We start from the raw sequence: 11,613 nt of genomic DNA, 5'->3' as shown, positions 1-11,613 counted from the left end.
TTTTTTTTTTTTTTACAAATACCCTGTAGTCTGAGTCATGTTAGCGAAGCCAAGACACCAAGACTGCATTTTGTCATGCTGGAGCGCTGCCTTTGATGCTGTCCCGTGCGGACTCGGCCTAGAGCTCAGCTATTGGCCTCGCCATCTTCTCGCGCCTGTTTATCTGGAGCTGCTCTGCAAGGTGCTGCGTTCGCATCGGTTCAGAAAGGCAGCTTGGCTGCAGAGCAAAAAAAGTTCCTGCTTACCAGCTTCTCCGTACTTGGACTTGCCCAACCAGAGCGACCTTTCAAAGCTTGCATATCAAACCCTGGAGGAACGCTTCTCCCATCCGCCTAGGTTCCACCTCTCGCATACAGACGTGTGGCCAGCAGGATTTTTAATCTAAGCCTAGGCAGTTCTCATGCTCATCTTCCTCATTCACCCTTATTCTCTCAAAAATATCCTAATTTTAAGTATAGCTTGAGGTCCCGCGCTCGATCAGGTGTGCCGCACATGGTAATACTCAGGGGCTGTGTGGCTCAGTAGTGCGTTAGTTAGAGAGTAGCATCAGTGCCTCTAAAAAGCTCTTTCTGGTTAAGCTCCCTCGGAGCGGGAAGGGGAGCATCTTACTCTCGTGCAAGCAGCCTTCAGATAACAAGCTGTTGCCATATCTCTTCAGGATCCATGTGCTTTTTGCCTCTCGGAGGAGGGCCTTGCCGAGTCCCAGACAAAACCACTGCAACGCTGCTGGCTCGTACTGGTGCTTGCAGCAGGCTGGTGTTGGAAAAATACAATCTGTCCTCTTTGCACAGTGTAACTCGTGGCTGAGAGCTGGGGGGCTTGAAGAGGATTGTTGCTTCTCAGTCAATGAAAAAAAAAATTTTGATTTTTTTAAAAAATTTTTTTTTAATTTTCAGATCTTATCTCAACTGTCAAAATGGACCTTGACATCCAGTGTGAGGAGATGAGCCCATCTAGATGGGCTGAACTTCTGCCCACAATGAAATCCTGCAAAACCATCAGGTAGTAACTGGTTGCGTATCATCTCTTCTAAGTAAGAACTGTTGCGTTTCTCTCCTGTGTTTTTCAGCTGCCGAACTGTTGACCCGTGACTTAGAAATTGCACAGTAACAGGAATGATTCTACCTATTTTTATCCAGAAAGTTAATTTAAAGGAGGGGAAAAAAACCCCACCCTCTCGCAAAGCTTTTTCAACTACAGATAAGCTTCCTTTGGTATGAAGTAATGCTGCCCTTGTTCTGTGGCGTGCCATAGAACTCGGCCAGGTAACGTGGTTATCTAAACATTTGACACAGTTTCGGTAATTCTGCCTTTCTCCTTCAAGAGAGGGAAGACGCCTCTCTGTGCTCATGAGGTTTCACGCTCTCCGGGCTGCAGGTCAGATGCTGTCAGGTAACTGTTACTTAATAGTCACGCACAAGCCACATGCCATCAACTTTTAATTCTTCACTTGGCCTTCAAAAGTACCTGCCTTGTGTGTTGAGCAAACCAGTGTGAGGGAACCGTCTCCTGGAGTGTAAGCTGTAGGACAGTGTTCAGAAGAGTTGCTCTTCTGCTTGGGAATTCACACCCCACGGGCTGGCATCAGCTTGCTTGGGCTGGAGAGGAAGGGCCGCACCACGCCGGCGATGGCTCGGAGGAGGCCAGGCAGGTTGCTTTTGTTTTGCAGAGGAGCTTTTTGCAGGCAAGCTTCGTGGGCCTGACCTTGACTTCCCAAGGTCTGCCTTGGGTGGCAGAAGGCAGTGGGATGGTTGTCTCCTGGGCAGAGGCTGGGCAGGGACGTAACGGATGAGAGCGGCTGTGGCAGGGATTGTTCGTTGGTGTTGAACACGGTCCCATTGGGAGCCAAGTCTTCTTGCAAGAGGGAGGGAAGGAGAAGCCTGCTAGAGCCTCAGTTTTCATGGTGTTGTCTAAGGAGAAATGACCAGGCAACTTTTGGCAGTCCTGCCTGTGGCTGTGCCTGGGGCTGTAGGGTTCTTCATGACACCTTCCTTTTGCCCCATGTCTTTTCTGCCTCCCTGCACACCTCCCTGCCTGTCCTGGGCTCCCGGTCCTTTCCTTGGCTCTCCTTCCAATTCAACTCCCCCCATCAACTTAGCAACAACTAGAAAAATGCTGATGTCCAGCGGGAGAAGGCACGGCCACCCTGCAAACTCGCAGTTTGTGTACTGAGAGTCACGCCGGAGAGAGACGGTGCAGACCGGCGTGACTCAACTACACGAGACCAAACTGCTGATGGGTGTCTCGGGCTGGCTGAAGACCAGTGCAGAACCAGTCTGACGGCCTGTAAGCTGGCCTCTGGTTAGACGTGGCTTCAGGCACCAGGCGGTTTGTCGCTATCGATGTTTAAATGAAGGTGCATCCTCCAGCTGAAGCCCCGCTAAGGGGAGGATGACTTGAGTCATGTGCCTTCTTCTGCGCAGCGCAGAGGAGGTCCATGACTTGGGGAACTGCCCCTCCTGTGCTGCAGCCCTGCAGGGAGCACATCTCGGTTTGGGCCACGCATCGCCCAACAGGCCACACACGTACTTACGGAGGTGTCCAGGGACTGCAGAGGAGTAAATCGCCCACTTTGCTTTCACGGGGAGTACTCCGGCCAGGGAGAACAGAGCAACCCTGAGCACTAAAGTGCTCCTTCTCTTCTTCTCTTTCAGGCTGGATGACTGCAATCTCTCCAGCAGTAACTGTGAGGATCTCTCCTCCATCATCAATACGAATCCGTCCCTCACAGAGCTGAAGCTGAACAACAACGAACTGGGAGATGCAGGCATTGAATACCTGTGTAAAGGGTTGCTGATGCCAAGCTGTAGCCTACAGAAGTTATGGTAAAGCCCCGTTGATTGTCTGGCTCTAACACGCTTGCAGTCTGCTGCAGGTGGAGTCATGAGGCAAGCTAGTATGCGTGGCAGTAAGAACCATGCTGATGCATCTCGGCAATTACCTAGGTCAGACGGTTGGAAAACCCCAGAAGTTTTTATCTAAGTGGTGTATTTATTGGAAGACTCCAGATCATCAGTCTGTCTTCCTTTGTCTTCCAGCACCGAGGGAAGGACAGGTAGGGTTTTCCCAGCCAAGCAAAGACTTTCTGGAGACTTTCTTTAGAAGAGGTAGCGGATCTTCTGCCGGGCTAGGCAGCTGGATTATCTATTTAGGCCGGTTTAAACAAAAGGACGACCACAGAGGACCCCACTCTGCCATTGGCACATACCTGACATTTTCACAAATGCATTTTTCAGAGGGCTCTTCTGCCAGTTGTAAGCACAGCGTGTAGCGTCTGGTCCAGTTTGCTTGCTCCTTTCTCTAGGAGCCAAGCAAAAGGGTGCTCTCGTGGGCCTTGGCGTTTCAAGAGCTGTCAGTCTTTCTGCTCTCTACCAGACTGGCTCTGCCTCACGCATTGTCTCCTTAGTTGGGCAGGGCCAGCTTAGTTCAAGACGGCATGTTTTGCAGAGGCACCAGCACCACATCGTAGCGTTAGTGGGCTTCCCTCAGCAACCATGGTGCAGGAGCTTTCGTCAAAGCCAGTGGCTGCTGCCCCCTGCTCCTCAGTGACCCTCAAAGAGATGCTACCTTCTCTGTCCAGCATCTCTTCTGCAGGGTACTGGAGTCCTCTAGCTCCTGAGGTGGGTTTAGGATCTTGATGACGCTACCTTGTAAAAATCATTTGCCTTTCAGATCAGATATGCCTGCTTCAAAGTCCCTGTGTCCCCTGCAGTGAGGACTCAATGGCAAATAGAGGGAGAGTTGACTGTGAAGCTAAGCAAACTGCAACTCTCTGATGGGCCTTCAAGAAAAAACTGTGATACCCTGTACTGGAAGAATAACACAAGTAATTTTTCAGAGAGTTTGTCCTAAGCTTCAAACTCTCCAGATGCTAAAGTAACAGCCTAGATTAGGCTGTTTCAGTTCTGTAGAAAGTAATTGTCCATTTTGGGGGTTCTGGTAAGTGCCTTAGGGAATAAAAGAGCAACCAAACCCAAGTTAAACTTAGTACCACCATGCACAACACCTCTCCGTTGCCAGAATCTTGTCCGATAACTAAGCACCCCGTAGCAATACCAGCACGGTTCCTACGCTACTTCTCCCAGCCTGAGTGCTGAAGGATCAGCTTCATAGATACTTCTTGTAGTATACCATCAAACTTCTAAATGATATCCAGGGATTTAAGCCAAGTTGGACGAGATTTTTACTTTTAGCTACTCTGGCTCACATTTCCAGAGGGGCCAAGAAATCCTGAGATGCCATTGCTTTACCTCTGGGGTAAGCCTCATGATGACTAGAACACTTCTATAAAGCAGTTGCGGTGCTACTTAATGTAGGGTGGTTTGCTCTTCTGCTAGAGGTGCTATATGAGCGACTGCACTGGAGGAAGCATGGGAGCTACTGTTTGTGCTACAGGTATGATACTAGCTGACAAAATATTTTGGCACACCTGTAAAATAGCAATACTAACCTGGACATTCCGCTTTCTAGAGGGTTACGCACTGTCAGTGCCACGGTGTCCTTTCCAAGCTCAAACCTCAGCAGATGCACCTCTCTGAGAAGAGCCTCTGTAATTCTGGGGGTGCATTTCCCTCACCCCGGTTGCCTCTCTCCTTCAGGCTGCAAAACTGCAATCTGACGAGTGCCAGCTGTGAGACTCTCCGCTCCGTCCTCAGCGCACAGCCGTCCCTGACGGAGCTGCACGTAGGTGATAACAAACTGGGAACTGCTGGAGTGAAGGTGCTGTGTCAAGGGATGATGAACCCCAACTGTAAGCTGCAGAAGCTGCAGTAAGTACTCACTGGGCTTTTTTGGTCATCAGACAGGCCATGCTTGTCTTCCCCTTGAGACAAGCAGGAGTTTTGTTGCCAGATGTGGATTTCTTCCTGTTTTATCTGAAATGGTGTCATGCTTATTCGTGCTGGTAGGTCTCGTGGGTTTGTAAGAGCTGGGTGTCTATTCCCATAGGCTTTGCTTAGCCCTCCTGGCAGCGGTGGCTGTTAATGCAGGACCTCTCTGACGCCCCGGGAAGGTCTGATTCTGCTGCACTTGGTCCTTCTTGTGCGGCTGAGTGGGACCCGGGTCTATGCGCAGCCCCCAGCTCCTCCCGGGAAGGCTGGTGGTGAGGCTGCGTGATGTGTCGCAATGCAAAACTCGGTCGGGTGTTCCGAGGCAGCCTGTGCATTGGTTTAACGGAGGACTAGTGTAAAAATGCGGTGGGTAATTAGTCTTGCTAGGGTCCCCTGGGGTCTAGTTTAAGAATTAACGCTTCCTGAAATGAGTAGGGAGGCTCTTAAAAACTCTAATGGTTATCTCTATTTTCCTGCCTTGCCTGGTCTCAACTCATGTGGGCATGTTTTCTGCCCTGGCTAACACACGCTTTGCCCAGCTGATGTCTTGCGGGTAGCGGCATGTGGTGAAGACTGCTGTTTTTCCCCTGGACTTCTTTTCTTCTCGCAGGCTGGAGTATTGCGAACTCACAGCTGATATTGTGGAAGCTCTCAATGCCGCTCTACAAAGCAAGCCCACCCTGAAGGAGCTCAGCCTGAGTAACAACACGCTGGGAGATACAGCTGTAAAGCAGCTGTGCCGGGGACTGGTGGAGGCAAGCTGCAACCTAGAGTTACTACAGTAAGGAGGAGCCGGTCATCTCTAACTGCAACTAGTCCTGCTGCTAGTCATACCATCCATAAGACAGGAAAAATTGTCAGGAATGCTTCAAATTTAGGCCACATTTTTTGCTGGCTCAGATTTCTGTAACTGGAAACTGCAAGCTAATGTCTGGGGCTTTCAGTTTTGGGGTTTTTTGACCTTTTTTTTAGCGTGTGATTCTGAGCTCACTCTTACGCCTGTTGGTACCGTGTGAGCGTGTTCCCCAGGTTAAACCTGCAATTACAAGGGGCGGCTGCTCGCCAGTATCTGAGAGCAGAGGAGCAATCGCCCTCAGTGGCTCCAGTTCTTACCCTGGAATTACCAGCCAGCTGAGTATATTTATTCAGATCCCTTTTTTGCTTCAAAACAGATGCTGGATTTGGCCTTGTATCTGGGGTAAAGCCCCTGAGGGGGTTTAGGGGAGAAGCACGATTCATTTGATCTTGCCCCTGTGCTTCAGCAGGGGTTGGGTGCCGGGGACTCGCTGTGCGATACAGCCAAAAGTTCCTCTTAAAAAGGACAGTCGATATAAAGGGGGAGTTTGGCAAAAAAGATCCTTACGTTAATGGATGTGAATGGCTGGGTCAGAGTAAAAGCGCCGGCAGCCTCGTGGAGTGCAGGAGCGGTGTGTTGCCTCGCCCCGAGCCCGTCTAGGATACGGGTATCGTCTCCGAGCCTTGCAGGGTCTAGCCATGCCCAGCTGAGCTGCAGGGGTTTGCAGCGAGGAACCGGGCCATAGCCCCTTCTAGGTCTGAACTGGGGGTGTTGGGGTGTATCTGACACAGCGGCTCTGGAGCAGCAACTCCAACTGTGCTTTTTTCTGCAGCCTGGAGAACTGTGGCATAACCAGCGATAGCTGTCGGGAGATCAGTGCTGTTCTCAGTAACAAGTCATCGCTGGTAGATCTCTCCGTGGGGGATAACAAGATCGGGGACTCCGGGCTGGCTCTGCTGTGCCAAGGACTGATGCATCCTAACTGCAAAATCCAGAAGCTATGGTAAGGGTGGGCAGAGGTTACTTAAATCCCTCTTCCAGCCTCTGAGCTATCTAGGTGGTGCTGCTGGTTTGCTCCTAAGCAGAAAGTTCCTCAGTTACACCCCCTAGTGAAACAAGAATGTCTCTACTGCAAATTACTTGTGTCTCAAAACTGGGTGGAGGACACCACGTGCCGGCAGGACCACACTGAAATCGCTCGGATCAAATTCTGGGGAGAGGGTGAATGGAAATTTGTGATGGCATTGCCTTGGCTTCCTGTTATCTGTCTACTAGAATTGCACGTTCCTGTTTCTTTTTTGTGTAACAAACAGCTTTTGGTGCAAGTCGGGAGAAAGCTGTGTGGTATGATGCATGAATGGGTTTTGTAAAGGATAGAAGAAAATGAGATGATGTAGCTAGAAATTCAGAATACTAAAGTAGGACTCTGTTTTCTAATCTAAGTCGTTCTTGGGGGGAAGATAATATCTTGTTCTTCCCTGCAGGTTATGGGACTGTGATCTCACAAGTGCTAGCTGTAAAGATCTCTCCAGACTCATCAGTACAAAAGAGACCCTCACAGAGATCAGTCTGATAGACAACAACCTGAGGGACTTGGGGATGGAAATGCTGTGTCAGGCGCTCAAGGATCCCAAATCTAAACTCCAGGAGCTATGGTGAGCTGCTGTCAAGTTTCACATACCCACCGCCTTCTTTGGAGACCTCACTGAAGAAGGATGTAGGTGAAGTAATGCCCACCAGATAGATCCTCAGTTGCGATGGTTCCGTGAACAACTCGTGCCAGTTGTTACCTAAAGGACTTAGACTTACAGAGCTAAAGGGATTTGTATTTCTAAACTCATAGATACTTTGAAGATCTGCCCCACAGTCATCCTGTTCTAAGCAGTAGGAGAGAAAGCATCACTTGCAGAGCTTCTGTCTAATATATTTTATCGTGCAACAAATGGCAGCTAAGAGACTTTTGAAATTTGAAAGGCCTCATGTAATAGCAAGATGAGTGCTGTGATCAGGTATCTCAGGTTCTCCACTGGATCCAAGCTCTCTATTGATGAGCCAAAAGGCGGCTCCAATGACATAAACCGTTCTCAGCACCCTCTCTGCTGACAGCGTTACCTTTCAGGCTGCCATGGTCTGGTATCACGTGGCCGGGAGAGGAAAACTGTTCTTTCACATAGAACTTGAACGAGCAGCACTTGAACTTGCCTACACTGCCAGTTCAGCTCCTGCCCCCAGCTGCGTTCTTCCCCTGCCTGGTGGCCGCGAGTTGATGAGGAGCCTCAGGAGTGGCGGCGGGGCTGAGGGTGGCTGTGGGAGCAGCCTGCTTCGTCTCTGATCATTCCCGTGCCTGAGGGGCAGGAGCCTTTCCTAGGTGCACGCTCCGAGACAGACATCCCAAATGTAAAGAGTGGGAGAGGTGCTGCTTAGAAAGGGTTGAGAGGAGGACAGTGATTGTGGGAAGGTTTTGGTTCCTCTGTTCCCACTGTCTGGGCTCCTGTGAAGCAAATGTGAAGAAGTGAACAGCGCCTATCCAGATTCCCCCATCTAGATCTCATGTCACTTTTGCCTTGCAGGATTAGGGAGTGCGGGCTCACGACCGCTTGCTGCAAGGCCGTCAGCTCCGCTCTCAGCGTGAACAAGCACTTGAAAGTACTGCACATGGGCGAGAACAAGTTGGGAGATGCAGGAGTGGAACTCATGTGCGAAGGGCTGCTGCACCCTAACTGCAACGTCCAGTCCCTATGGTAAGGTGCACCCTCGGAAGTCATCTTCTCTCTTGCTGTGTCGCCCTCCCAAGAATGGCGTGCAGAGAGAGGAAGAGAGCAATAGATGGTAGCATGGTATTTTTTTGCTCGCATGAAACAATTCACACCACAAACTGATGTTTAACTAGTCCCCTAGCAAGTAAATGGAAGCCGCAAGTGCTTCCCTGTGTCCTGTCACTCATGAGCTTGCAAGTGCAGGCTGTCACCCGTGCGACGGTGCATTCGTAGCCGTCCACGGGCGCTCTCCCAGGTGCAGAACGGAAAGTTGACGGTGCAGTGTACCTTCAGGATCTAAAGCAAAGTGTGGGGAGGCTGGGGGGATCTTGCTTTATTCTGCGAGCAGCTCACCAGAGGGCTTCCCGTGCCCTTCTCTGAACTTGCCCAGGGCCTCTTTCGGGTGGGACACTGAGACGGAGGAACTGGGTCTGGGTCTGGCGCGTTAATTCCCCTGCCTGCCAGTCGCAGTGCAAAGCCTGCCTGAATTCACCAGTTGCCTCCTGCTTTCCATAGTCTGTATGGGTGCCAGCACAAGTGCTGGTCCAGCCTCACCACTAGGAGCGGGAGGCCAGCTGGAGCATCATCTCCGGCCCGGTGGTGGGACCCGCCTTCCCCATCTGCCTGTTCCCTTCCCAGGTGGGCACCGAGCTCTGGACTGGTGTGGCTCTGGCCTGTGTGATGCTCAGGGCCCCGTGCTTGTCTCCTCCACGCCATTTGACAGAAGCCGGAGCTGTGCTCCGATGCCCGAGACTCACAGTGACCGAGTTGAGCAGATGAGTTGTGGGAGGCATCAGTAAGACTTGAAGTCTCTGCCCAGAAAGATATGTTTGCTGACCAGTTGAAGCTACTTGGTTCTCAGCTGAGAGGTCTCAGTTGCCCTTTTCAGAGAGGTGGTTGCAAGTCTCAAGTGATAAACTTTAGAGATGATTTATGATCAGTTTAAACCAAAGAGAAGATTATGCAGGATGTTGAAGTTGGGAATATCTTCTTAGGGTTCCTTCTCCCCCTGTAGCCACACACCGTGAAGCTTTAGGGAGGACTTTTAGGTGTTCACCACGAGGATGGCTGTCTCTGTGGGAAGACCACGGACCAGCCGCTGCTGATGTCTCGGAGATGCCAGCCTAATGGAGATCGGTCCGTGCTAGGGATGCCCGCGCCTGCCGCCCGAGCGTGGGCTGGTCTCTGGAGCCATCGCTCACCGCGCTGGCCTCTCCCTCCTCTCCATCCTCTCCCTCCGCAGGCTGGGTAACTGCGATCTGACGGCAGCCTGCTGTGCAACCCTCGCCACCGTCATGGCTACCAAGCAGTGCCTTACCGAGCTGGACCTGAGCTACAACTCCCTGGAAGATGAAGGCATCAGGAAGATCTGTGAAGCCCTGAGGAATCCCAGCTGCAACGTGCAGCAGTTAATGTGAGAGACGTTTGTGGTCCTGCTCGCGTTCCCCCTGGCAGGTGGTGAGCTCCAGCGAGCCGGGGGCTGTGGGGAGGGGGCCCTGAGCGCCGGCGCTCTGGGAATTGCAGCTGAGGGCAACTGGTGACCGGGGGGCCCAAACGCCGTCTGCACGTTGCAGAACACCCCTTGTCCCTTCCAAGTGACGTGACCGCAGTGCCTTGCTCTGCTTTGGTCCATAGGGCCCAGGAACAAGGAGAAGGTGATGCTGGGCAGGGAGTAATAGTCCTGTGGTGTAGGGCGTCTTTCTGGCTGCTGGGCCAGACCCTGCAGCCTCGACGGGGCCCTTCCTGCTCTGTGATCTTCCCATGCTGGGCATCTGTGAGTCTGTCTCTTTCCTTAACGGGAGGATGCTCCCTAAACCAGCTTGCCTTTTTGTTTGGGTGTAGTTTGTACGACATTTTCTGGAGTTCTGAAGTGGATGATGAACTGAGAGCCCTGGAAGAGTCCAAGCCTGAAGTGAAGATCATTTCATGAGTGGTGACTGCCTGCAGAGCAACGTCAAAGCAACGTCCTCTTCTTAATCTGAACTTTTTCATACATAAAGCTAATTAACTTAACAGAGAATTTGCTTGTACCAAAAACGCTTGTGGATTCCCTGAGTGGGTGTCCGGGGAGCTGATCAACCGTCTGTGCATCTCTGGATGTGCTAACTCCGAGGCTCGTGAAAGCGTTGTACATTTTCACTGCAGCCTTACTATCCTTGAAATAAACAATTACCGGGCATCTTCTAGAAGTGGGTCTCTACCCTTTAGGAGCTCTTTAATCCTATAATCCCTTCTAACACATTAGTCAGGCTTTAAAGAGAGCTCCTTTCCAAAGGCAGGAGGAGAACTACCTACTGTATTATTACTGGGTGGTGCTTTTGCCACGTCTCTGGGGAAGGCTCTCGAAAAAACCAAATGTGTTTTAATCTAAAATGGAGCTCTCCCCTGCCTTTCCCTGGAAGAGTTCTTGGGAAAGCAGTGGTGCCCAAGGCACTAGAGAAGAAAGAAATGAGCAGCTGTTCAGCTGCGTAACTTCAAAATTGGTGTCCCTTGAAAAGTGATTTTCCTACAAACAAAAGATGCTGTGTGCGTTTCTGCTAGTACGGGAAATGATTAAATGGTTTGATATGTTTGCTCTGGCAAGAGTGGTTCTACAGGAACTTTAATAAAGTCTGTTTGCAAATAACTAAATGCTTCATTTTTCTACTTACAAAAAGAAAAATAAGATATATCTGTATATTTTTCCTTTAAGACCAATCCGGGTGTGAAGGATAGGATTTGTTTTTCCCTCAGCACACGTCTCTCTTGAGGCTGCCCAAAATGCTAAATAACCACTCCTTTTTGCTTCAAGAGCTACTTGGTCTTCTCTGTTGAGGGCAGAAGCAGTTCTTGTGTTTAGAAACCTACCCATCCTGAGGGGCTCTTAAATAGGCTTTTCACATACATGGTCTCTCCTGGACTTGGCGCGCACGGGCTCATTTCCAGCTGGGGAGAAGACAGGGCTGGAGGGGGGCACGAGCACGTGGAGGGGGAGCCACAAAAATCAGGCGCCTGGCTGGGTGTAAAGACAGCACTCTCAAAAAATTAAGCAAATCTCAGCAGTGGGTTTCTGAAGCACCTGGCGTGGTGGATAGAAGAGGACGTCGGAGAGGGACGCGGCGGTGGTCCGGGGCTGCTCCCAAAGCAGGTCGTGGTCAGGCAGGTTGAAGGTGAGAGAGTTTGCGGGCGAATCCTCCCTCGGCCCCGTCTAGCCGGCAGGACGGGCTGAGGACTGTGTCGGCCACAGTCAAAC

At 51.0% G+C, this 11,613-nt stretch overlaps 1 protein-coding gene across 1 annotated transcript; it reads left to right on the top strand.

Moving 5' to 3' along the window:
* Positions 1-900: 900 nt before the first annotated feature.
* Positions 901-11,007, top strand: RNH1 (ribonuclease/angiogenin inhibitor 1). Its single transcript, XM_009585716.1, has 9 exons — positions 901-1,002; positions 2,655-2,825; positions 4,599-4,769; positions 5,440-5,610; positions 6,458-6,628; positions 7,110-7,280; positions 8,196-8,366; positions 9,625-9,795; positions 10,224-11,007. Exons 1-9 carry the CDS (start codon positions 917-919, stop codon positions 10,309-10,311), a joined length of 1,371 nt encoding a protein of 456 aa, XP_009584011.1. The 5' UTR covers positions 901-916; the 3' UTR covers positions 10,312-11,007.
* Positions 11,008-11,613: the final 606 nt, after the last annotated feature.

Source organism: Fulmarus glacialis, unplaced genomic scaffold (genome assembly GCF_000690835.1).
Source record: "Fulmarus glacialis isolate BGI_N327 unplaced genomic scaffold, ASM69083v1 scaffold42539, whole genome shotgun sequence".
Taxonomy (NCBI): Eukaryota; Metazoa; Chordata; class Aves; order Procellariiformes; family Procellariidae; genus Fulmarus; species Fulmarus glacialis.
Note: the sequence above shows the minus strand (reverse complement) of the source record. Positions and strands in the feature narration are given on the sequence as shown.

Bases quoted from the DNA above. Each gene is read 5' to 3' on its own strand.
- RNH1 (XM_009585716.1), top strand. From the start codon at position 917: ATGGACCTTGACATCCAGTGTGAGGAGATGAGCCCATCTAGATGGGCT. The intron at 1,003-2,654 runs GTAGTAACTGGT...CTTCTCTTTCAG, and splicing joins AAATCCTGCAAAACCATCAG to GCTGGATGACTGCAATCTCT. The intron at 5,611-6,457 runs GTAAGGAGGAGC...TTTTTTCTGCAG, and splicing joins TGCAACCTAGAGTTACTACA to CCTGGAGAACTGTGGCATAA.